At 40.4% G+C, this 24,053-nt stretch overlaps 1 protein-coding gene across 2 annotated transcripts in view; it reads right to left on the reverse strand.

The window, feature by feature from the left end:
- BORCS5 (BLOC-1 related complex subunit 5) overlaps window positions 1–24,053 on the reverse strand; it is a 76,362-nt gene that overhangs the window by 12,374 nt on the left and 39,935 nt on the right. For both annotated transcript variants that reach the window (XM_035892069.1, XM_035892070.1), the window contains one exon: window positions 9,314–9,471. In XM_035892069.1, coding sequence (XP_035747962.1) covers window positions 9,314–9,471 — 158 coding nt within the window. The remainder of the gene's footprint in view (window positions 1–9,313; window positions 9,472–24,053) is intronic.

Below are 24,053 nucleotides of genomic sequence, written 5' to 3' on the forward strand. Positions count from 1 at the left end.
CAACTTCTCACCAGGGAACCTCAAAGGTATGTCAGCTCTAACAATGTTAGCCATTAATAATCTGAAAAAATTTTGAAAGTTCTTTTTGAACCTCTACATCAGCTCTTTCATGTTCAAACAGAACATGAAATGAACCAAGCACCTCCCAGTGATGATGAGAATGGGAGGATCTACTCCTTCATTCCCGGAAGAGCTACTTTCAAGACTGACTCCACCATGCTTACACAGTACTGAAGCTCAAACGTCCCAGCACTTTTCTGGAGGTCACAATATCTGATAATAAGTCTTCGGCTTCAGGAAAGCCTCAAGGAAATCTTGAGCACTGAGGCTACAGACTATTGTTCAAAATATCATAACAAGAGTACGTACCACCACCAACGATTCAGATGGAAGTTCAATGAGTGAGTAGTGATAACTCTAATCCACTCTGAGCATCCACTTTTATTGCATTGAGTCGCAGTGGCCTACAAATTTCACAGAAGGCTATTTCTCTCTCCTTGTTTATGTCTACAACTGGATTTCTAGAACAATTGATCAAAAGCAAGAAGGCATTTGAAAATTTACACTATGACCTGGCAGGAGAACTTATAACTGAAAAGTAAGTAGTTCATCTTCAATTCCCATGTAGCTTAGATCGGGCATAAGCAAGAATTAAATCCTATGGACTGGATTAAGCAAAAGGAAAGCTATGACCCAAGAATTCTTCCTGACCTTAAGAATCTCATTAATTCCTTGCCATATATTGCTGTTATGTTGACTTGTTTTACAACAACTACCTGAGCATCTTTTTTAGCTAAAATTCATCTGATTTGGGACTTAATCTTTTAGATAATTTGCTAGTCCCAGCAACTGCTCTTCAAATACATCACTTCCTCTTCTGGTTGAAAAAAAAAACACAAACATCTTAGTTCTTGTCCACTACACCACAGTTTGGCACAGTTCATACACTTGACTACAGGGTATTCTACTATATTGTAATTCAGCATTTTATCCAGGCTTCCAGAGGTAGATGACACATCCAGTCAGGAACAACGCCCAAACAAATTAATTACCAGTAAACGATATGTTTCATACCTCTAGAGCGGTGTTGAAATAATGGCTAATAATGTTCTCATATAGAAACATTCATGCCCCAATGGCACAGAAACGTTAGGGAAACCCTACCCTTCATAAAAAGCAAGATGGACAGATTACTTGCACTTAGGCTTTGTAATACTTTCAATGTGAAGTCATCTCTGCAGATCACATCTGATTGTTATCAGAATGCTAATTATAGGGCTGCTAACACAAGGTCAACCCTGCTCCCCCAGCCTACCACCTAGCATCTTTAAGTCATCAGTGCAACTCCAAATATTTGCAAATAATACTGGCTAACCTACCTAAAATGAACGTCAAACTGCTGAACAGCTTTTAGCTAACATTCCTGACACCTCCCCCCCCGCCCAGTTCTCACTTAGGGTAGAGTTGACACACTGAAAATTTCAATGCAACATCGAAACAGGAGGTAATCGTTAAGAATGAAAGCTTGTAAAGTGACATTTCCTGTATCAACACAATCCAGCAGGGAGGGAGAAGACCATTTTCAACCTACATTAAACCCAGACTTATTTAGAAAGAGAAATCATACCATTTTTGGTATCTTCATTTGACTAAGCCAAACAAGTAAAGCTTTTCCAGTTTCCTCCCAGAGGTTCTCCACTCCCCCGGCATCCTTATCGCCCTTCTGTTGTACTAACAACTTGCCTCCCTTGAGCATAGCGAGAGCTGCGCACGGTGCCTCAGACGAGATCGTCTCACAGCCTTGTGCAATACAATCAATACATTGCTATTTCTCGATGGGAGTACCTCGCGTGATACAGCCCAGGCTGATATTTGCTTTCTTCGTATCTCAAATCTGCTTCATGCACAAATTCAATATCAAGTCTGCTAACTCCGGAATGGACTTCAGTACTTCTTATTCCTATTTGAAAATCTACAATGGTTTGAGGTGGGGTGGGTGTTTTGTTTGGTTATGTTGTTTGGGTTTTTTTCCACTTGGGGAAACAAGGCTAGAATAAGAAACCCAATTTCCTAGTTTAAACAGGCTGTGAGAAGAAACTGAATTCTATTCCTTCTGGTACCTGATAATCATAAACTCTATGCACTAATCCCAATGAAAGCATTACTATAAGGCTTAGCATACTAGACTTCTGATCTTCAGTGCCAGTCTCTTAACCACCAATGTTCTATAATAATATAAACCTTTCTGACTGCTAGATGCTTGTTTAATTTTCTACTTTTTCTTGGAAATTTCGTGGTGGAAAGCATTCCAGTTTAGATCTTTTCTCAAAAGGCTGTAAGAAACCAAAGCACAATAGAAGGGAACATGCTGGAACTGATCTCACACATATATTCTAGGAGGGAGGGACTGGTCTTTTTTATGACACCAAATGAAGCAGTGCATGTTAACGCAACAGATTTCAGGCTGTCACAAGTGCAAACAATCTTTCCTCTTCCTTAACTGCTAGATCACTTCATAAAGTTCATGTACAACCAAGCACTGGCCATCTGCCTCAGGCGTACACAGCAAGACATTCATTCTATGTTTTAAAGTAACTATTGTGTAGCTTTTTCAAAAGCAGTTTCCCATTTTGATGCTGGCTGGTTAAGACAACACCCCACCACTCGAGAATTCAAGCTACTTGCACATCGGGCTGGAGAAAAATGAGCAAGATCAGCTAGAGGACATGAAGGTAGTTTCCAGCTTAACAACCCCGTGCATTTATTTCTGCTTGATGGTGCCTGTTAAGATTCCAGTCTTTATAAATAACACTTCATCACAGAAGAGAGGAGAAATAAAGAGCTACAGTCCTCATCAATCTCATAATTCCAATAGGCCAAAGACTATATTTAAGGTACTGATCTTTTTTTTGCAGAACACTATGTTCCCTAGCTTTTCTGCCTAGGCATGGCAGTGTGGCATTAAATCCCTTGAAAATACAAGTGGCATTTCAACTCAGGTTCTTACCCATTGCAGAAATACTGCATCCCCAGGAATTCTCAGGCCTCTTTCCCTGGATTTGGGGCATTGCTAATATAAGAATGTAAACCAAAAGGCTCAATTTTGCTTGTGAGTTAACACGGCGTCATCTAGGAAGTCTTTACATGTTGTGTTATAACTACACACATCCCCATTTTCACTCTTGCCAGGCTTTGTTTAACAGGCTTGCTTTTGATCCTCTGAGCCCTTGCCTTTAATGGAACGAAAAGTAACTTAGTGGTCTGATCCATACGAGCACATGGACCTTGAAGCAAATGCCTGAAGTCGAACCAGCACTTTGGACTTGGTGAGGCCATTCCTGTTCTGCTGACCTAATTCAGTTTAGTCAGAAGGTGAGTCATTCTCAGGGCATGTCTGCTGAAAACAGGTTTCACCAATAGTTTTGGGAACTCAGCTCTGATACCACCTACAGGGAAACCATTACTAACAGGAATGGCAACCAACACCTCACTCAGCAAGATTACTAAAACAAAGAAAACCAAAGACGAAACAAAAAGCACCTCCACAAAACTTCGCCTTCATTTGAGTCCATTCTCTGAAGGGATGCTGGTCAACTGTGACTGGAGCACGGGATGAATCCCAGACACTCCAAATCTTTCTGCTCAGAGAGGGATGGAGCTAAGTAGAGTGATTGTGGTGCATTGCCCCATACAAACTAGAAGTGCTTGCAGCAGATACGCACCCCGAGTCTAATTGCTGCCTTGGTTAATGGGATCCTGCATTGCATCAACCTGGTCCCCAGACAGGTAATGTCCTTCCCAGGTTTCCGGCCCAGCATTCATTCATTCATTCCCAGTGATGGAATAGCTTCCCGCATTTAGAGAGCTTTTCCCTTTATCACCACCTTCAACATATCTTGTCTTTTAATTCCCACTGGGGAATGTCAAACCTTTAGAAGCTGTCCCTACCACTGCCAGCCCTCTCGCCTCTGGAAAGAGAGGGGTTCAAAGACACGGGTCCTGCCCATAGCAAACCCATCCTGGAACAAAACCATGTCGATGACCTCTGCAGGCCACATTCCCCAGTGCATTTTCCCAGTAGGTGACAAGTCCCTTCAATAAAAGAAACGCTTAATGCCACAGAAACAACGTAGTTGCCATAAAGGTCAAAAAGCCACAAGGCGTTCACAAAAAATAAACCAAAATTCCTAAATCCCCAAATTGCCAGGCATGTTTTACTTCACACACGTGGTAACACAAATGGCTGAATCACAATTTATGAGTCTTAAATGCATGGGATAAGCTAAAATGTGCTTGTATATAATGCTTGTATTTAAAGGGCTTTTTTTTTTTGGCCTGTCAAATGCAGACTTGTTGCTTATATGAAATAATGATTTAACTCCTATCCATAATTTTAAATGGCTAAAATGTATTGGGAGACACAATGTGGTGTATGTGTGGCTTTAAAAATTATTTACTTGCCAAATATTAAGGGCTGTATTTCTAGACATCTTAACTACATACTAGAGAAGCCAGTTACAATTACTTTTTGCAGCAAGCTGGTAAAGAAAAAAGAAAAATTCCATACACGTCTTATTCTGGAATATTTCTTCAAAATAACAAGCCATTCCCACAGAGGAATTTACAGGTATGAAACAAGTCATACACTAATTTGCTATACAGCAAACCAATTACTGATATTAATGCCTGCCTGCACAAAAGTTGTTTAACTATTCCACCATCACATTTGTTAAAAATATAAAAGTACTGTTGATTATTTGAAAAGGTGTTAATTTTTTCCTGTAGGCATGTGTCAGCTTAGACTGAGATATTTTTAGTTTCATTTAGTATTGTAAAAAGTGTTCTGTTTTTAAAATTATTGTCAGCCTGGGTTGCCTATGGCAATAAAAGCTACAGATACACTGCACTGATATTTGGGTTTAGGGCAAAGCCTAAGAGCTCTCTTAATAATCCACTTAATACGTTTCAAGCACAGTTAATCTAGAAACTACATTTGCCTCCTGTAAGGGTATATAGGATACTTCGAGTAGCACATCCCCTTTGACAACATTGGAAATCTAGTAACAAATGCTGAAGACCTTTTCTTTCAAACCTTCTTTGAAAGGACCTTAGATGGCTTTCAGCTTACCTTTTGCTTTCATAGAAAGAAATTAGGCTTAAATTTTGAAGTGAGACTAGACATTTTTGGATACTCAGCTTCAGCTATTTTGAAGGATGCGATTTTTAAGAAGCTTAGCATCTAACCCTTGAAATTAAACATGGAAACTAGACAACTTTGTAGGCAAACAAAGTTATGAGCCTTTTCTGAAAATTTAGCTCTGCTCGCCAGCCTTTACCTATTCTAGTTGTTTCCCATTCCTTATTATTCATCATCACCTATCAGATGACTTTCCAAATTCTCTTCCTGCCACCCAAAAGAGACATCCCTCCAATAATATGGACTTAACGTAAAGTAGCCCTATCGCTGCTTTGTTTGCTTCTTTCCCCCAGTCATACCTAATATTTAGTGCTGGCCAACATTTGCCTTCAAACTGATCTTGGCAGAAACCCTCCATTTTACAGATCACAAAACTGAGGCAGACAGCCTTGGCAAAGAGAACACACGCAGCTCTCAAATCCAATGGCAGCTGGAGTTGCTCAAAACTTCAGACTCGTTATAATGCAGACCTACTGCATCGTCATGGCAGAGACAGACATGGGATGCAGCAAGTTAAGACCTCCTGTCTACAGCTATGACACTAACCCCACCACAGAAACAAAGGAAGAACACGGCTGTTGAGCTTTTTAGTCCTCATACAAGCATACCCTAAAGAGACTTTTTTTTATATATATATACACACACACACATACACACACACACAGAGAGAACACCCAAGAATAAGCAGACCAAGATTGTTTTATCCTGGCTTAGCAAGTCATGGTTCACCACTGCCATTTTTAGCCTGAAGTATCTCATTCTCTGTAAGGCGTATCGTCAACTCTGTCCACATCATTAAACACACAGGTAAAAGCTCCAAGGTGCAGTAAGATCAGTTTAACCTGTTAACTAGCTATAATTGCCTTTCATATCTTAGCATTTTATAACACATTATCTAATGGGTTTTAAAAAAGCACCTTTTTCCTAGTGTACACATAGAACAAGCTCGTGTGGGTCCAACATACCATCAGTAGACAGACTAGATCCCTTTCCCAGACCCATCTGAACAGAATGCCTCCAGAAGTCAATAATGTGGTGGTTCATCCAATAAGCTAAAATTTTCATCCTACAAAATACCAAAGAGTAGACAAATTACCCAGAAAATGCTGCACACAGGCTTTTTTCTTGAAAACTGTCAAATTTTGTGAGATGCCATAACCCTGGATTAACACAGACATAAAACGCCAGTTGCTGTTCTGTTGTTTTTCAAGCTGATAAGGAGAAAAAAAATTAAAAAGAATCCTAAATATTTCAGTGGTCCTGGAATTAATGCAGTGTTGCAACAGATGGTGAGTCAGCTGCCAAAAATTAATATGAAACATAATATTTAACGCATAGCGATTATTTTTCTCAAAAAAGATGCAAGCACATCCTTTTTTTTTGGCAGTGAAGACAAAGCCTATTGTGATAAAAATCAATCCCTTCCAAAACCAACAGGTCGGGTACAAGTAAGTGTAACTGCTGAAGAGAGGCAGTTGAGTTGTCTACCTTCAATCACATCTTCAATTCTTTCCCCTTCAAGGAACCACTTGGGTAAATGTACTTCTTCCTGAGACAGAACATTCACAGCAGCCTGGAAGTCACACAGGTTCTATGTTTAGGAGCAGATATGGACCCAGCCAACACACTGCAAAGAATTTCTGGCTAAACTGGGAAACAGGATGGAGAGCAAAGCTAGGCTGTTTTGGTCCCCAAAGTAAGGGAACACAAAGATGGGTCTGCTTAGATCTGTAGTAACTACTGGCATGTAAGGTTTTTGTTTTCCTTAGCTTATTCTCTTTCTCATTAAGACCCATTTTAATTCAGATAGTGTGCTGATTTACAATCCACCACAGACAATTATGAGTTATCGAGGACCAATGAATTTACAACAGTACTTTTGAGTTCTGCCAGAAACCAGGAAACTTTTTTTGTAGCCACAGACAATGAGCAAAAGATACTTGCCCTGGGCCATTTTCTCAAGGAAAGACTAAAAAAAATCCTGGCTGTGGACAGTAAGACTGTAGCACAGCACACAGTAGGACTATTCCTACACTGAGTACAGTCAGTGACAGTCTGAAAAGCAAACATACCTCAGACAAATGGCAGGAATTGGGGACTGAAGCTCACCAATATTTTGTAGGAAAGTTAAAAGCATCAATCACTTGATAAATCTGTTATCAAAAGAAAAACACTTCAATACTTACAGTGCGAGAGAAAAAGGGAAATACTGACTACTAAAATGAGGATAAAAAGAATTTACTGTCCATCTCATGCACACATTATGCTTTTCACAATACACTTCATTTTCTCTTTCATTTTTACTCCTTACCAAGGGTCAAAGCTTTGTCTACACAGCAAAACTAAATAATTGCTGACAAACGGGTGCAGCCAAACGCGATTTCCTTTGTCTACACTTGTAACAAGAGACATACCCTGCTCTAGTTCAGCTGCACCCCTGAAAGAATGATTTAAGCTGAGTGGGTCCCACCCGGCTCCTCCAGAACACACACGCAGAACAGCCAATGCAAGAAAAACATTTAAAAATTATTAGGGAAATGAACAGTAAAAAACCCACCAGATTTGGCAGAGGGATTGAAAGCATCTGAAGTTACTTAAGTGTTTTGACCAAAAAAACCCTCAACTGACTTGCCAGTTGCCCGAGTTACAGAGTCACCCATTTCTACTTCACTTTGTCAGAGAGGAGCCTGTGATAAAGTAAATTGGTGACAATATCAACAGCATCGTTGCATTTATTTTGCGTGGAAAAAACCCTGTAAGCTTATGAACTGGAAGAAAGCATCACCAATGTTAATTTGAAAGACAGTCTGCCACTTGCCCTATGGAAGGCAAATCCAACTAGTGCAGATCGCACCGGTAGTGTCTACCATGACTTCAAATTATGTCAATATTCCCTCTCACACTTTAACAGCCAAAAGAATTACATTCTGCTTGGATTAATGCAGTACACTGTCATTAGGCTGGCAATTAAACCCCATTTCTGAGATTGTGTGATCTGAGTCACCAACATCTGCAAATATCTTTACATCTTGTGTAATAGCTGGCCTCAGATCTTGATACACCAAAGTAAAAAGGCCTTTTTAATGGCTCCCACGTTACTTTGTGCTTACAACTTCATGATGACAGCAGCTTCTCAAAACAGCCCATGAATCAAATTTATTATCCAGTTTGTCATGTGGGATTTTCTTAACTCTAAGCCAATATAGCAACAACGAATCAAGGTCATTGTTTATACTGCATGAATAAAAATTAACCACCTGTTCAAAAATTTTTCTTTTGACATTGAAAGGTATTTGGTCTCACAGACTTTTGACATATGCAGCACTCACCAGTTCTTCTACACATCTGAGAACATGTGAGGAAACACTCTCAAACAGCATCTCCTCTCATGCCAATCTGTCTTGACTTTAAAAAAAAATAAATTTGTCAGCCATCCTACTGCTTTCAACATCAGTGGTTACACACATGAGAAAGACAATCCAGTTGCAGGATGCTCAGCCCAGGAATTAATTTCCTCCCCAGCAGTATCATTGAATATTTAAACAGATCAGTGATTTTCAAATGATGGTTTAGTGGTGAAAACAGCAGCACAGGAAGATCTTTTTTAGCAGCCATATGGATCAGAGAAGAGACAACATGTTATGGGCTTTGAAAACAGTCTGGCTCTACAAATCCATTGAAGAAAGAAAGAAATATTACCTTCTCCAACCATAGAAAGTGATACGATAACCATCTCTTTCCTTAAATTAGAGATTAACCAAGATGCATAATAAAACATTAGGCATACAGTTCTAAATAAGGATTGTTACCTTTAAAAATTCCAGTCGTCTTTTACTTCAGTAGTTACTTGCCATACTTGCCATACCAGAGGAACACCCACTGTTTACATAGAGCATAACCAATAAACACATCGCCTAGCAGTAACCACAATCAAAGCCAGGAAATTTTGCTTGAAGTGCACACTCACAAAGTTTCTCTACAGGGTTTGCTTTGAAGTGGACTGCTGCAAGTGACCCAAGGTGATCTACAACAAGCACCTGCATTTATAGTGCAAAGAAGGCCATGCCGATGCCCCGAGCCCTTCCCCACCAGAAGCGGGCATGCCACGGGCAGTACCTCCTTGATCCGCTTCACGAGTGCGTTCTGATCAAAGGCAACCGCTTCTGCACACTGCTGAAGATGATCTTGGTACCGGAGACACAGCTGCAGCACCTGCTGGGGGTCCAGCTTTTCCAGTTTGGTGTTGGTTGGAGAGGTCTGCCCACTGAGGAGTCCTAAAAGGGAAGGGAAGGGCCAGAGTTAATGTGACTGTTCATATAACTAGTTCAGCTGCAAGCCAAGAGGCAGCAGAACAAACCCAGAAGAAAAGCTTTAAAAGAAGTAATTAAAAACTAATTCAGCATCTTAGACTACTGAATGGACTTCAGCAATGTAATAGTCCAGTGAAGGCTATAAGCGCGAAGGGCATGGATTGAAGACTTATGGATGTTTAGGATTTATAGCAGTGCAAATAACAGTTTGCCATACAGCTCAGCCCTCCTTGACAGAACTTACACACAGACTTTAACTGCAGGTCCATAATGCACAACAGATTGGTTTTCAGCAATACGCTGCAGAAAGTGAGTCCTGTTTCTTCTCCTCCACCAACAATCATGAGCTCTGAAAAATGAACCCCCTTCCTCATTTACATACACCAGAAGGGGAAGGAGTTGAGATCTGCATTCCCATACAGGCACGGGACTCAAACTATGTTCTGATTTTGACAGTGTGATTCTAGTGATCTCTAAAAATCATTACAAATTCACAGGTCCCCCAAAACAAAACTGAATTAAAAGAAGACCCACCTAAGTTAAATTCTTAGGGATGAAATGCCCATGTTTTGTATACCTTGCCTTTTTTAAATCTTCATAATCCTTTCATTTTCTAAAATTTTTCTTTACAATCCCAAAGACTAGCGATATATTTTTTTTTTAATATGGAATTAAGAATCTTACCTACTCACATGACTCACAAAAAGCTCACCAAAAAAATGTATTAGGCTTAAAATGGGACAGTGGTAATATCCAGAGGAGCAAAACTGTTCAGAGAAATTTCTCCTAGCCCAACTTGAGAACCTTTGCTGAGCTTAAGCATACATGTGTCATACTGACCACTTTCCCCAAAACTGCTGGAAAAAATGATGCTAAACTCTAAGGCCATCCTTTTTATTTTTTTTTTTTTGCTATTTCATTTACTTAGTTTAATTTCATTTTCCTTCAGCGTTAGCACAACTTTTTCCTTGTTGGGACACCATCTGTGACAAACAGCACATACACACAATCTGCTTTTCCCAAAACATCCGTCAAGCTATGTAAACTGAATTCAGTGACTGCACGCATGTGCCCTTTGGGGCTCTCAGTTTACAGACAGGAAAAGACATTAAAACAGCAAATGTAAGCAAGTATCACACCAAGCAATTAAAAAAAGTAATAAATGCCAGTTATTTGGATTGGAAAAGTTCTTCTAAGAACATACCTCAGTGGGAAATGGAAACTATTTTGGATGGCCCCCATGCCTATTGGAAGCTACAAATTGTGACATAGAGCTCTTGCCAAAACACAAGAACAAGATAGAAACCAAGACGTAAGTCAGAAGTATCTTATGAATTTGAGAAAGTTAAACCTCTTTGAAAACATTTCCAGACAGAAATGAAAACAAAACTAGGACAGCAACTTCATCAGATACGATGAAGTAGGCTTACTTTTCATCAACACTCAACATTTTATTCTCTCAGGATGCTCTCAATTACCCTTCACAGAAAAACTTTTCTTTCCTCATCTTAAGAGAGAAAAAAAAAAAAAAAAGGATAATTTTGTTTTACTGACTTGTTGCCCACTACAATTGCGCTGCCTGAGTCAAGAGGTCAGGAGAGGAAGTAGACATTTAACCATTTAGTCTCAAAACCCCACATTAGCAATAGGCAAATAATTCTTTCTAAAACATAAAAAATAATCTCATACAAAATCTTAGGTCCAGCAATATCAGTTGCAAATCTTTCAAGACTACTTTCTGCTGAACTGCAAAACTTAACGGGAGCAAACCCACTGAAGGAAATAAGACTTTTTTTTAAATGTATACATGACATTCCTAGTGCTTCCTCAGTTTGTTAATTCTGATCTTCTATAAAATTATCTTGTCAGGATAAATGTTCAAATAATGTTGTCAACTTTTAATACGTTGAATGTTCACATAGGAATGAAGAGTTCACCATACACCTGAGGCAGTTATCCTGTTTTTGCACCGATAAATACATGATGCTATCAACCAACTAATTTTCTTTTATTACTAATCTCTCACCAACTTCAAGAGGAGGAAGAAAATTAGACCCTATTTAAGAGATTTAATTAACACAAAGTGTGTATTTTGGCCAACTTACACTGCTTATGAGAATTTTGAAGGAGAATAGGCCAAGGACTGTAAAATGAGCTACTTGAATTTACATTATGTACTTACAGCCTCGTACAGGTTACCTAATGCTAAAAGCAAAAAATAAACTGTAAGGAGCCTCTAATTCACTATCCAGAAAAACACAAGCTCAAGTGAAGGGAGATGTTAACTGTTGAGCTGGAATTCCTTCACAAGAAGGCAGAGATGGAAATACAATCCAGTACAAATGTTTGGAGTAGTGATAAAAAACAAACAGCATATGCTGCTTAAAGATAGACTATGGTATTTTTTTGGGTGATGCAGTGGGGAGAAGCCAAAGGAATTAGCTTCTTCAGAGACCTCTGGGCTCATGCTGACAATGCCAGAGAACAATTTAGCTTAGAGTTTCAACCTCAAGAAAGGAAAAAGTAAACAACAGCATGAAAAAGGCCACACACGCCTCCCATTGTCAAAAAGTCGATCCACGATTTTTTTGTTGTTCACAATAACTACTTACTACCCACGCTACTAATATTAACATTTTCTTAACATTAACATGCCCCTCTACTGCCATGAGACCCCACCTGCACTGCATCCAGCTCTGGGGCCCCCAGCACAAGAAAGGCATGGACCTGTTAGGAGGGCCACGAAAACTGTCAAAGGGCTAGAACACCTCTCCTATGAAGCAAGGCTGTGAGAGTTTGGGTTGTTCAGTCTGGAGAAGAGAAGAGTCCAGGAAGACCTCATTGTAGCCTTTCAATACTTAAAGGGGGCTTGTAAAAAACAACAGAAAAGGGCTTTTTTACGAAAGCCTGTAAGTGACAGGACAAGGGGCAATGGTGTTAAACTGAAAGAAGGAAGATTTAGATTGGACATAAGGAAGATAGTTTTTACGGTGAGGGTGCTAAGACACTGGAACAGGTTGCCCAGAGAAGTTGGGGATGCCCCATCCTTGGAACTGTTCAAGGTCAGGTTGGCTGGGGCTTTGAGCAACCTGATCGAGTGGAAGATGTCCCTGTCCGTGGCAGGGGGGTTGGACTAAATGGTCTTTAAAGGTCCCTTCTGACCTAAACCATTCTATGATTCTATGATCTTATTAATTCACTGCATTTTATTTTTGAGCAAGACAGTAGCTTTGCTCCAAAAGAACAGATGCCGACAGTAAGTCATCTTGAAACTTCAAGGAAGAGAGACTGCACCCATACAGCTCCCAGAGAGGTTTTACCAGGGAGGCCCAGGGGGTATAAATAGAGAGATGCAAGGGCTGGAAAGGACCCCCCCGTGACACAGAATCCAGATCTCTTCCCTTCCCCCTCTCCCCAGCAGCAGGCAGTGAGCCCAAACAGGTTTAACGCAATACCTCCTCCATGAGCTCTGCACTTAAGAGACAGCAGCATACCTCCCAATACCAAAGAAAAACTTGAGATCCACAGGAAAAACACTGAACCAAAAGCAAGACACAGAAATGAGTAGGGGATTAAAAATTGTGCTGCTGGTTCCTCTACTAACAGGAAGTTGAGGAGATATCTAAAAGCCTCTAGGAATTCAGCACTGAGAAAGCTTCATTTTTAGAGCAGAGAGATGTTCAGCACTGTGAATGTCCAGGTTTTATTAAACAACTCTCCTCTTGAAAACCACTGCTTCCTTCTTAAAGCCTTGTCCTACACTTTGAACTCTCTGCTGAACAGGGCCATCCCTCAGTGCCTGGTCTACACACGGTTTGTAAGAGGATATGAGATCATATCTATTGCAACACAATATTTATTAAGGCACTCTTACAAGTGCCAAAAGAGGGAGAGACAGAGGTCACAGAGTGGTTCAGGCTCACTCCTGAAACAGCCAGAACTTCAACCTGGTCACCAGCACATCTCAGAGCAACTAACTGCTGAGCTACTACCTCTTCTTCACTGAGGAAAGGGTGTTCCTGTGATTTCATCTGTGGGATTCTTACTCCCCACGCCCCAAGACCACAGTTCTGCTCTTAAATGGGAAGAAAAAAGCACAGAAAGTTTTAATTTCTTATCAAATTGAATACTCATTTTTCAACCTGTTGGTTCTTTTCCAAAGAAGGAAGGACACCAGTGTCATGGTTTAACCTCAACCAGCAACTAAGCCCCACACAGCCACTCGCTCGCTCCCCCCTAGTGGGATGGGGGAGAGAATCAGAAGAGTAAAAGTTAGAAAACTCGTGGGTTAAGATAAAGGCCATTTCACAGGTAAAACAAAAGCTGTGCACACAAGCAAAGCAAAACAAGGAATTCATTCCCTCCTTCCCATCAGCAGGCAGGTGTTCAGACATCTCCAGGAAAGCAGGTCTCCATCACACATGGGAATCATCTTTGCACTGTTTGAAACCTCAAGAGACTGCTTGGCATGAGTGATACAATATACCCCAGCATGGTAAGGAAAGGCAGCATGGAGGATGTCGTGGCTTGGGGAAAACAAAAACAGGGAAACGGGAGAAGGACTACTGCAGAGCTTTAGTGCATGGACCAAAAATGTTTTGGCGACTGCCAAACATGCACAGTCTTGGCTATCAAACTATACCATAAAACAAATAAGATGACAGACCACATTACATGCCTACCACGATGAAGAGAAGTCACGATCTCCCACTACTCTGGATACATCTGATCAGTAAACAGCATGCCCATGAAGGTGATAAACAGCAACTGGGACAAAGAAAGATTCACATTTCAGCTCCTAAATGGTGCTTTAGAAAAAAACAACCCAATATACCAAGTATGTCGTGCATAGAGAAGTATCATATATCACTACATGGCTAGCTGACCCACAGACTTGACAAATCTGTTATTGTTTCCATATTCCTTGGCAAAGCAGAGGCATGTTAAAACCATTTTCCTCCTACTTAGTCATCTCCTTGTTGGTTCCAGGTCAACATACACTTCCAACAAATCACATCCTACTGAGCAGAAGAAAGCTGTTAGTATAAAAAGCATTTTTATGACTAGAAGTTAAGTTCTTGAAAAAATGCTTTACATGCTATACTGATTCTACATACATACAGAGTATAGTAACCCACCATAGTTATGTTCTGCTGCTTTAATGGACAATCCTAACAACAACTTGAGCGCTTTCCAACCTGAAAAGTATGAATATATCTTTTTGACTTCTTTATTTCTACTCGGCAATCCCCTTTTCAACCAGTAACAGCAGACATTGCAAAAAAGAAAACTACTAGGGCAACAGTTGTTAATTTATTACTACAGACAGCAAAGCACATGACACTGCGGTCTTGTTAACTAATTTTGAGGACAGAAAGGGTTGCTGTCATCAGACTTTAAAAGTAACTCCTTATTTAATCATATCAGAAGTCTACCTTGCCCAGAATACTGCTTCCAACATTTGACAACAGTGGGCATTTAGAAAACAACATTTTTATTGGTTCTTGTTCTTCTTCCACAACCTTCCTGCACCCAAAAATTATTAAAAAAATTTCAGGCACAAAATACTGTGCTCAGTGAAGCTATGATATTTGAATTTCACTAATCCTTTTTGAAAGGTATACATTTATCTCCACAATATCCTGTGACAATAAGATGCTTTTTTATGCACAGCATGAAAAAACCTTTTCATTTGCTTTGCACTCGCTACTCTCTAGTTGTGCTGTGACACAACAGAAGTCCATAGAGCAGGGGTTGTACTTTCTCCCATCATCCTTCCAAGCTCAAGAACCCCACTGATCAGTCTCCTCTCCCACAGAACACTTAATTTCTCTGATTACCTCTGTAACACCTCCAAATACCTCTAACCTGAGGCCTGGCTTCCCTCTTTAAAAGCCAAGTCAATTCTTCTACAATGTATAACGCTTCTGTAATTGCTATCCCTTTGCCGGACCTACTAATCAGCAACGCCCTTTTTAAGAGCAGGCATTACTATTGCACATGTCATCACCTCTTCTCCTGAGAGCAAGGTTAAATGAAGCAACAGACTACACACCATGATTAGCAATAGCTTGTCAACTTTACAGAAGCGTTCCTGGTTCTGGTACCTGTTTCTGGAGGTTTATTGCTGTATACATTACCATTTTTCATAAAACCTCTTTTGTAAACACTTCTCATTCATCGTTGTAAAGAATTACATACTACTTTTGTAGCAAATGCTGATTCAACTAATTGATTTTGCTTTTCTGAAATTCTTCTCTGGAAACAATCCTACAGACTCTTCAGCAAGCTTCTGGAGAATCTAAAAAGCTTTTATTAAATATGTGCTAGTAGAAAGCCATTTTCAAGGAATTTCTACTCTGGCTTCCTAATAATTTCCTATTTAACCTTCTAGAGTTTGTGATCTTTTGTTCTCCTAACACAGGTGGGTTTTTTTTTTTTGCATGGACATCTTTTTCCCCTACAGCTCCCTCCACACTGCTTTAACTACACTGTTTTTCCCTCTCCCACCTTTCAAAGTCACCGGTAGTGCCTGCAACTTACCTTATTTCAGCTGTTCCCAACTTCTCTTCCTAACTACCCTCTTTTTTTTTTTTTTTACAAAACTCCTCTTTATAAATTTAATCCAAGACACTAAAGCTTTTTCAGCTCTTCTATTCCTCATTGAATTTGAGTAGACTATGGTCACTATTAATATAATAGCATTGAGTCATTTCATTTACCCTCATTAAGACAGCATTAGTTTTAGCTTAAAAAGCACTAGTGTTTTTCAAGTCTCCAGGAATTTTCTTGTGTTCCAAGACTATTTAAAAACGATCAATCCCACAACTTGCCTCATCAGGCATTTCTAAAGCTCTTGGGTAGAAGCTACCCAGTCTGGCCAGCTTCTTATATAAGGTCTGGCCTCAGTAGCCACAGGTTAACTATTACAGTCACCTTTCTTGTTGCTATTTGCACGGGGAGATTGTTTTGCCAGTACCCTTAGGCATCCTAAGTACCAAAAAAAGACCCACAGAAGAAACAGATGAAATTACATCCCTAACGATCAAGTCTTCTTTCTTGGCCATTACTGCTTATACAAGTCTGGAGGCAGCAACTTGTTATTAGCAGAGAGAGAGAGCTCATTTCCATATATTCTCCATGCAGGACGACTTCAGTATGACCTATGGAAAAGAAACAATTGCACATGGATGTGCAGCAGAATAAAAGGCATTAAAATACTTCCAAACAGATAAGGCAATCAGATTTACAGGGCTCTTATTGACTAAATGCTTTGAATTTTAATTGTCTACTTCTTCTCTCATTCTTGAAGACTAGGAAAACACTACGTTTTCAACAAAGACTGAAGAGTCAAAATAGCTTTTTGGGGGGTTGTTTTGTTTTGTTGTGAGTTTTGTTTGGGTTTTTTTTTGGGGGGGGAAGGAAGTCTGTTTTGTTTTGGTTTTAATAACACCTCAGTTATAAAATATCAAAATTTATACACTTTAATTTGGAAAACCAGGCTGCCCTTAAGAAAAGGACATACACAACAGAATTAGTAAAAGTCAACCGTAAAGAAATTGAAAGAAAATAAAAATAAAATCACTGCTACTCACCCAGAAATCTTTAAGCTCAAATGTGGATGACCACATGATCTTTTTCACAGACCAGTTTATTTTCTAAAAATCTCACTGATAAAACACCTTGTAATAAAATACGTATTCACTCCAAGACAAAAGTTGGCTTTGCCAACTCTGTATTTTCAATTCCTTTGAACTTTAATGGGGGAACACAATGACTGCAGGCAAACTGAATAGCTATTATGTGAGTAAAGAACATGTTTGTATTGTGGCAAGGAATGTTGGCTGTAACAGCAGATTTTCCCTCTACTTTGGAATCGGTACCATGTGATCGTTTACTTCTGCATGGGTGACAGATGGGCTGAAGACTCTCATCTTGTCACATCATTTAACAGGCAACTTTTCTGACTGCAGAGCTCAAATATGCTCTCAGTACGAACACTGCACCTCAGCCTCCTAAAACAGTGTAAGCTTATTGTAGCTGTAAGACATTACTCACCAAGATACATAAATCACCTTTCCCTTTTGTTCCTCCACTGTTTGTCTTAAAAAACAAACATTAAGAAGATTGAAGACATTCGGGCTTCTATAAAAATGTAGTTTGCTACAATTCTAAGACAAAACCCCCATGCTCTTACAGATTTCCACCTATTAAGGTCACATAATTTACATTAGAAGAAATTATGATTAGCGGTGGGGTGGGGTGTTGTTATTATTGTTATTAGTTACACCAAAAGCGTGTTTATGATATTTCTGCTTTCCTATTGAGCCTCATTTTTCCTTAGGACTAGATCTGGTAAAGATTTCTATGCATCATTAAAGCTTTCTCCCATCACACAGGGATGGCTATACATAATCAATAATGTGCACACAATTTTTTGCACCACTGAAGCTTGCAGCTTCTCTGATGCTTTGTATGATCCATACAGCAAGCGAGCACAATGGAGCCTGATCATGATCGGGACTTTGAAGACTTCTGCAAAACACAAATGTCTCAGTGATGCAAAAAATTTCTAAATTAAAATTTTCATTTGAAAAGAAGTAAAACAGAAAGAAATCAGAAACACTTCCTCATTTGGACTGTTAGAAACCTGAATGTCCAAAAGGAGAAAATAGTGCACCGTCTGCATGTACTGAGATTTCAGTCCGCAGTTACTTAGACATGCCTCTCGAAGTATGAGATTGCCCAGTATTACACCTTCAAAAAGTCGCTAGTGGTTGCCATAAAATTGGAAGCATGTCTACTGATACTCTTCTTTTGAAGCTTCAGGTAAGAAAAAAGATACACAATATAGTCTGAAGAAAAGCACACAGCTGCATTTTGTCAATTAAAAGCAGCCAAGATCCTACCCAGTCCATCTCCCCCCTGATTTTTCACTTCTAGATCACAGAAGTAATATGGAAAAGAAGTGGTTTTGACTACGCAGTTGCACTATTGAACGGCCAACTACCTGCAAGAAACCTCAAAGTATAAAAATAGGCACAAGGCTGGAAAAAGGGATGGGGTAAGATGATGGTGGGAGACAATGGTCCTGTGTCATGCAGTAAGTTGTAGGTACTCTGCAGCAAGATTTTTTTTTTTTGAAAATACATCAAGAAAGACCCAAGACTGACCATCATCTGATTATGTAAGCATGTGATATCTGCAAGCTACAACTGACCCAGTTATCCTAAGTACTCTGCAAACTCAAAGGCCAGAAGACTTATGTCATTTTATAAGATGAAGAATTGAGGCACCAAGAGATTAAATGATTTATCTGAGACCACATGGAAACTGCTGTCCCTCGGCCTAATGACTTCACTGCCAGAACATCCCTCCCCTTCTCTCACCCTCAAATACCAAACGCCAGCAGGGCAGGCGGCAGTGAAGCCTGCTTTCCTACAGCACTATCAGCATTGAGCACTGAGCATCGGCATCGTCTCTCCCACAGAGATTCTCAGACATCTAATAAAGGTTCGTAAGACAAGCAGAGCCAAACCAAGCACTTCTTCCCTCTGACCCCCACATACATGCTCCACAAAAGGGAAGGTCCAACTCCTATCTTCCTCATCACAAGCCTCACCACTGCTCATGCACAGAAAATGATTCACTTCACTAAAACCACAGAGAACTAATCCAGTGGTTTTCTTTTTCCTCTAGGGTAGCAAAAGGAATCAGAGCACAAAGAGACCAAAAACTAGACCTAGTCCCAGGAGAGGCAGGAGAGAGGGAGGGACAGGACAGAGGGGGACTTCTCCGTTCTAGCAACAGCAAGCTGTCATTTCAAATTTTTTTTATGCATCTCACCCACTGCAAAATTTGGTTGAAATTTGCCAGCAGATGCAAAGTTCTCTACGCTGTAGATGGAAGAGAAAAGAGACAACAGGAACAAATAAACTCAATTGCTTTTAAATTAAGTCTAACAACCCCAAAAATCTACAAGCCAAAACTACTTTAATTGATTCTATTACTAGTAATAAAGATTAGCCTCACATCAATCATAATTTTATTTTTAGGCAAAAATGCATGGATACTTATCCACAAGACATAGCACATACTAGCAGAAAAAAAACCACAAAACCCAAGTGTTCAGTGGTTTAGAGGAAAGGTGACATCTAAAGTCACCTCTGAGCACAAGGGCATCCACGTGAAGTTGGGGCACGTTTGCTATTCCGCATTAACCAGCCTGTGTACACACGCTAACCCCAAGTAAATTCAGTGGGGGCAGAGTACACTGTGCTGCTTTTAGGAAGAGGCAAAAGCACACACACAGGCAATTACTACAGCGTAGCTGGAGTGCTGCAAGCCTGAGTTCACAACCTCTTTTTCTCCCTGGTAACTTATTCATAGGCCTTGTGCCTGAGACCACGTTACAGGAAAGGCAGTTTAAGGCAAAATGACCAGCTACTTCAGGCTCACAGATTAGATCTACGACATGCCTGTAAATGCGGTATGCTGCTTCAACAAGTAACATCTTTTATTAGATTAACTGATATTGCTGTCTACAAAAAAGTAGACACCTGTGATATTTTCTTCCTCCTCACAGGGAATTTCTGTATCAGATCAAAAATACCATCAAGTGCTAGACTTGAAGTCATTCACTTCTGGCAAACACTATATCCTCATTTACAACTGCAGCCCCAAACCGTAAGGGCTTCAGCGAAGGCACATTGCCATAGTAAAAACATCGTCATGGCCTTTGTCCATTTTTGCAAGAGCACTATCTAAAATATACAATAAAAAAAGCACTGTCCAAAATATACTATTGACAATTTCTGGTCACAGGTACTAGGAATAGTAATTTCTCTCTACTGTGTGCATTCAGGAAAATATAGCAAAGAACAAGGGTAATTTGTAAATGCAACAAGAGTTGACGTTTTCTACTTTATCTTCTTCTCTCACATGCAACCCAACTTAGCACTTAGCCATTTTGCAAGCAATGTCGGCTGCCATTTCACATCCAAATTTTAATTTGGATGATAGCTACTTCTTCTCTGAAGGTTTTACCAGCATGACTTGGAATGGCTGCACTACTGAGGAGTAGCAAAATCCAAGTGAGGATGATGAAACTTTTTAAATGATACAACCCATACGCACATAGCTCATACAGCATACACTTCACAGGAATTAAGTAATTGCTCCTTACATTTTCTTATAACAAACTTAACTTGACTATTTTATTAGGGTAAATCGTTATCTACTAGCAAGTCCAACTGAGTAAAGTAGAGAGAGGTCTACCCTCTGTGTTTCTCCCGTTCAGTATGAAGCAAGGAAGCATCACTTTGGGAATGTGGATGCCCTCAGACAATTAAACCTCTTTCTTTGGCAACCCCACTGCCCAAACAGCACAAAATTATTCAGAAAGAGCTATTTTCTATTTCAAGGATCCTACCATCTGACATTCCTTCTGTGAAAATCTGCTACCAAAGCCTGAACCAATGCTTTCATCCCTGTCCTACCTCTCCCACCTGTATCTAAATATTCGGATTTTGTTCCTACCTTCCTAATTCAAGTTACCCAAACTCAAGCGCTGAGGTACTTTTCTTCCTCGGTCTGCTTTGATTCTTTTCCCACATCCATTAGAACCAATTTTAGAAGTAACTCATGGGATAAAATGGATGTCATCTTCCCAGAAGTATTAGTATCTAAATAACTACTATTGTTCCCAGCATGGTATTGCAACATAAGGGTATTTTCCCTGACCAGAAGGAAACATGGAGCTGGCATGAAATTGTAACAACTAAATTTAGGATAGTGAAATTACTCAAAGGTTGAGTTGGGGAAAGAAAGAGGAGACAACACACATACTATTTACTTTTGACAGCATGTTTAAAAAACTAATCACTTGGCTTTGTGGGGCTTATTAGGGCACCTAAAACATTCAACAGTTACACAGAAGTAAGTGGCTTGCTGTGCTCTGTATTACCTCCATGTTTATAATCTCCTGTCAAATACTGTCAAGTGGCAAAGTGCCTTGAAGAAAGACAAAACACAATAAGGAATCCCTAGCATGAAGTGTTTTTAAAATCCCCAGGGGGCAAGGGGGGGTCCCTTTGCACTTTAGTAATTGAACTCCCTAGTAAAATATTCTGAAAGAGCATCATCTTACTATTAAAATAAGCTGCTACTCAAGCAAGCTTTGAATAGCTAATGACAACATTTATGTGATCCTGTCCTTAGAGACAGTCCTTCCAGGTAACCTGTAGGTAACAGTAATCTAGGAGTACCACTTTTATCAGTTACAACAAGTAACAGCACAGGGGTAGCGAGACTGGGAGCTTCTTGAGCCCCAGCTCCCCATGCTGGAAGACAATGACTCAAGTTCCAGCGTGGCTATCAGCCGGGGGGAGATGCATCTCGGAGCCAGCCCCAACAACTTCCACATTCCAGTTCTGTCAAACACATGCGTCACTCCCTCTGAGGTTAGAGATACCCAGAATATAACAATTCATTTTTCCCTCCACTTTTCCCCCCCAAACAGTGCAGCTGTAAAAACCCCCCTTTTTTTTTTTAAATATACAGTCTGCTGCTCACACACAGCATGAACCTATTTCTTAAGTCTGTCATGGAAAGTATCAGTCATTTTATAGCAAAACTTCACTTCCTCACCATAACTGTTCTAAATATGTGGTAGGTGGAGCTTTCCTCATCCTAAATCACGTCTCCCTCAAGGTACTTAGAATGTCTATTACAAGACCTATAAAGCCTTTATAGCTGGCAAGCCTCCCAGCACTCGGGAAAAGCCCCTGTCCCTGTTTAAGAAGGTCCCCTCACAGAACTACATCCTGAGCTGATCTTACGGCACTGACAAGGGGATGAACCTTGTTGCTCTGCCACCTCTCCTTGCCAGGCCCCATCCTTGTACCAGTTCTGATTCTCACACTGCTCCTCCATAGATGGATTCAGCTCATCAGCCTACCCAAAAACTACCCATTCGTCACTATTAATTCCCCATCAGCCCATCAAGCCAAACTGGCTCACAAGGGAGCCAACAAGCCTCAGATGCAGCACAAAATGCACAGCTATAGGTATGTCCTTCCTCCTCTCAGCTGTTAGATCAGCTCTCCCACTCCTGGGATGATCTGGAGATGGATAGACATTCTTCCTCAGTCTCTGGCAGAGTCTGGCGTACAAAATTGTAAGACACCCCTCCCCCCCCCGCCGGCACAAGACTCACTCTTGGCATCCTCTGACTGCGTTAAGAGAGAAAGAAAAGTACATCATATTATGGATGCATACAGCATCAGAATACCACCAGTTCGAGTAATTATGGGTATGTGAGGACATCCGTCTACTCCCTTTGCTCCTAACACTAGAAAATATGCACAATTGCCAAATAAAACTAAAACCACTGAATCATTACTCAACTGTTGAGTATTTTACCTGGTACGACTTAAAAAAAAAACCCAAACAAACCATACTTTCTGACTTGGTTTAATATAAGAGAAACTTAACAGCATTTCAGTTAACACGTCTCCATCAGCTAGTGCTTGTGCACAAAGCCAGTGACAACTCTCGGCGAGGCTCCGGCTCTGTAACCTTCCTGAGGATTAACAAGGGGCCTGAACCAGAGCGCAGAGCTGCAACGCTCAGCCACTGCAGCTTAGGCGTTGAGAAGCAAGGCTTGCTCCCCTAGCTCAGGCCTCCTGCCACAGCGGAGGGACAGCACTCACCTCCTCAGCCCCAAGCACCCGCCTGCTTGGGGACTGCTTTGCCAGCAGCACCCAGGGCCCCTGGATCCAGCAGCATCTGGAAGGAGCCTCTGAGCAAGAGAGAACCACAGCTGGACACCTCTCCCCTCCCCCCGCAACACACTGCTGGGCAGAAAGGCACCTCAAGAAAACCCCATTATTCTATATTAATATATATACACATGCCCATAAAGCTCATTTTCTCTTCACTCACTGTCTGAGACAACAACTTGGTTTGCAACACTGACAGCAATTTATTATTTTATTCTGTGCATAAGGTTCTGACTTCAGATAAGAAATAAAATACCAGGAAGGGATGAGCTGTAAAGCCAAAGGCAGCCTTGTTGCCAGGCAAATACTTGTCTTGGTTATAAAAATAGGGAGATAAATAAAAAAAAAAAAAAGGTAGAATGCTTCCAAATTAAGTTTTCAAGATTATAAGATTATACAAGAAAACAATTGAAAGTTAAACATTTGGTGCAACATTATCTGCATTTTCTGCTATTTTTAAACAGTGGAGTTGAGAAAGAGTTGTTTTTCAGTACATTTGGCATCTTTAAAGCTCTTATAATAGTTATCTCATGCAAATTGTAGACGCTCAGATCGGACGTGAGACAGCACCTAAGACTTTTTGCTTTTCAGATCACTGAAGATTGAAGAAAGGATCACAAGCCGATGGTTACAAGTGGTCACTTGGTGTTGCACTACCAACCAGAGCTGGGCTACTCTCCCACTGCAATTTAAACCAACACAGGCTCAGCTCCTGCACTGGCATTTGCAGGGTAAGGGGTGCCCAACCGCCCCCAGAAGGGGCCT

The sequence above is a fragment of the Egretta garzetta genome, unplaced genomic scaffold, assembly GCF_000687185.1.
Source record: "Egretta garzetta isolate BGI_Z169 unplaced genomic scaffold, ASM68718v1 scaffold293, whole genome shotgun sequence".
In the NCBI taxonomy this organism is placed as follows: domain Eukaryota; kingdom Metazoa; phylum Chordata; class Aves; order Pelecaniformes; family Ardeidae; genus Egretta; species Egretta garzetta.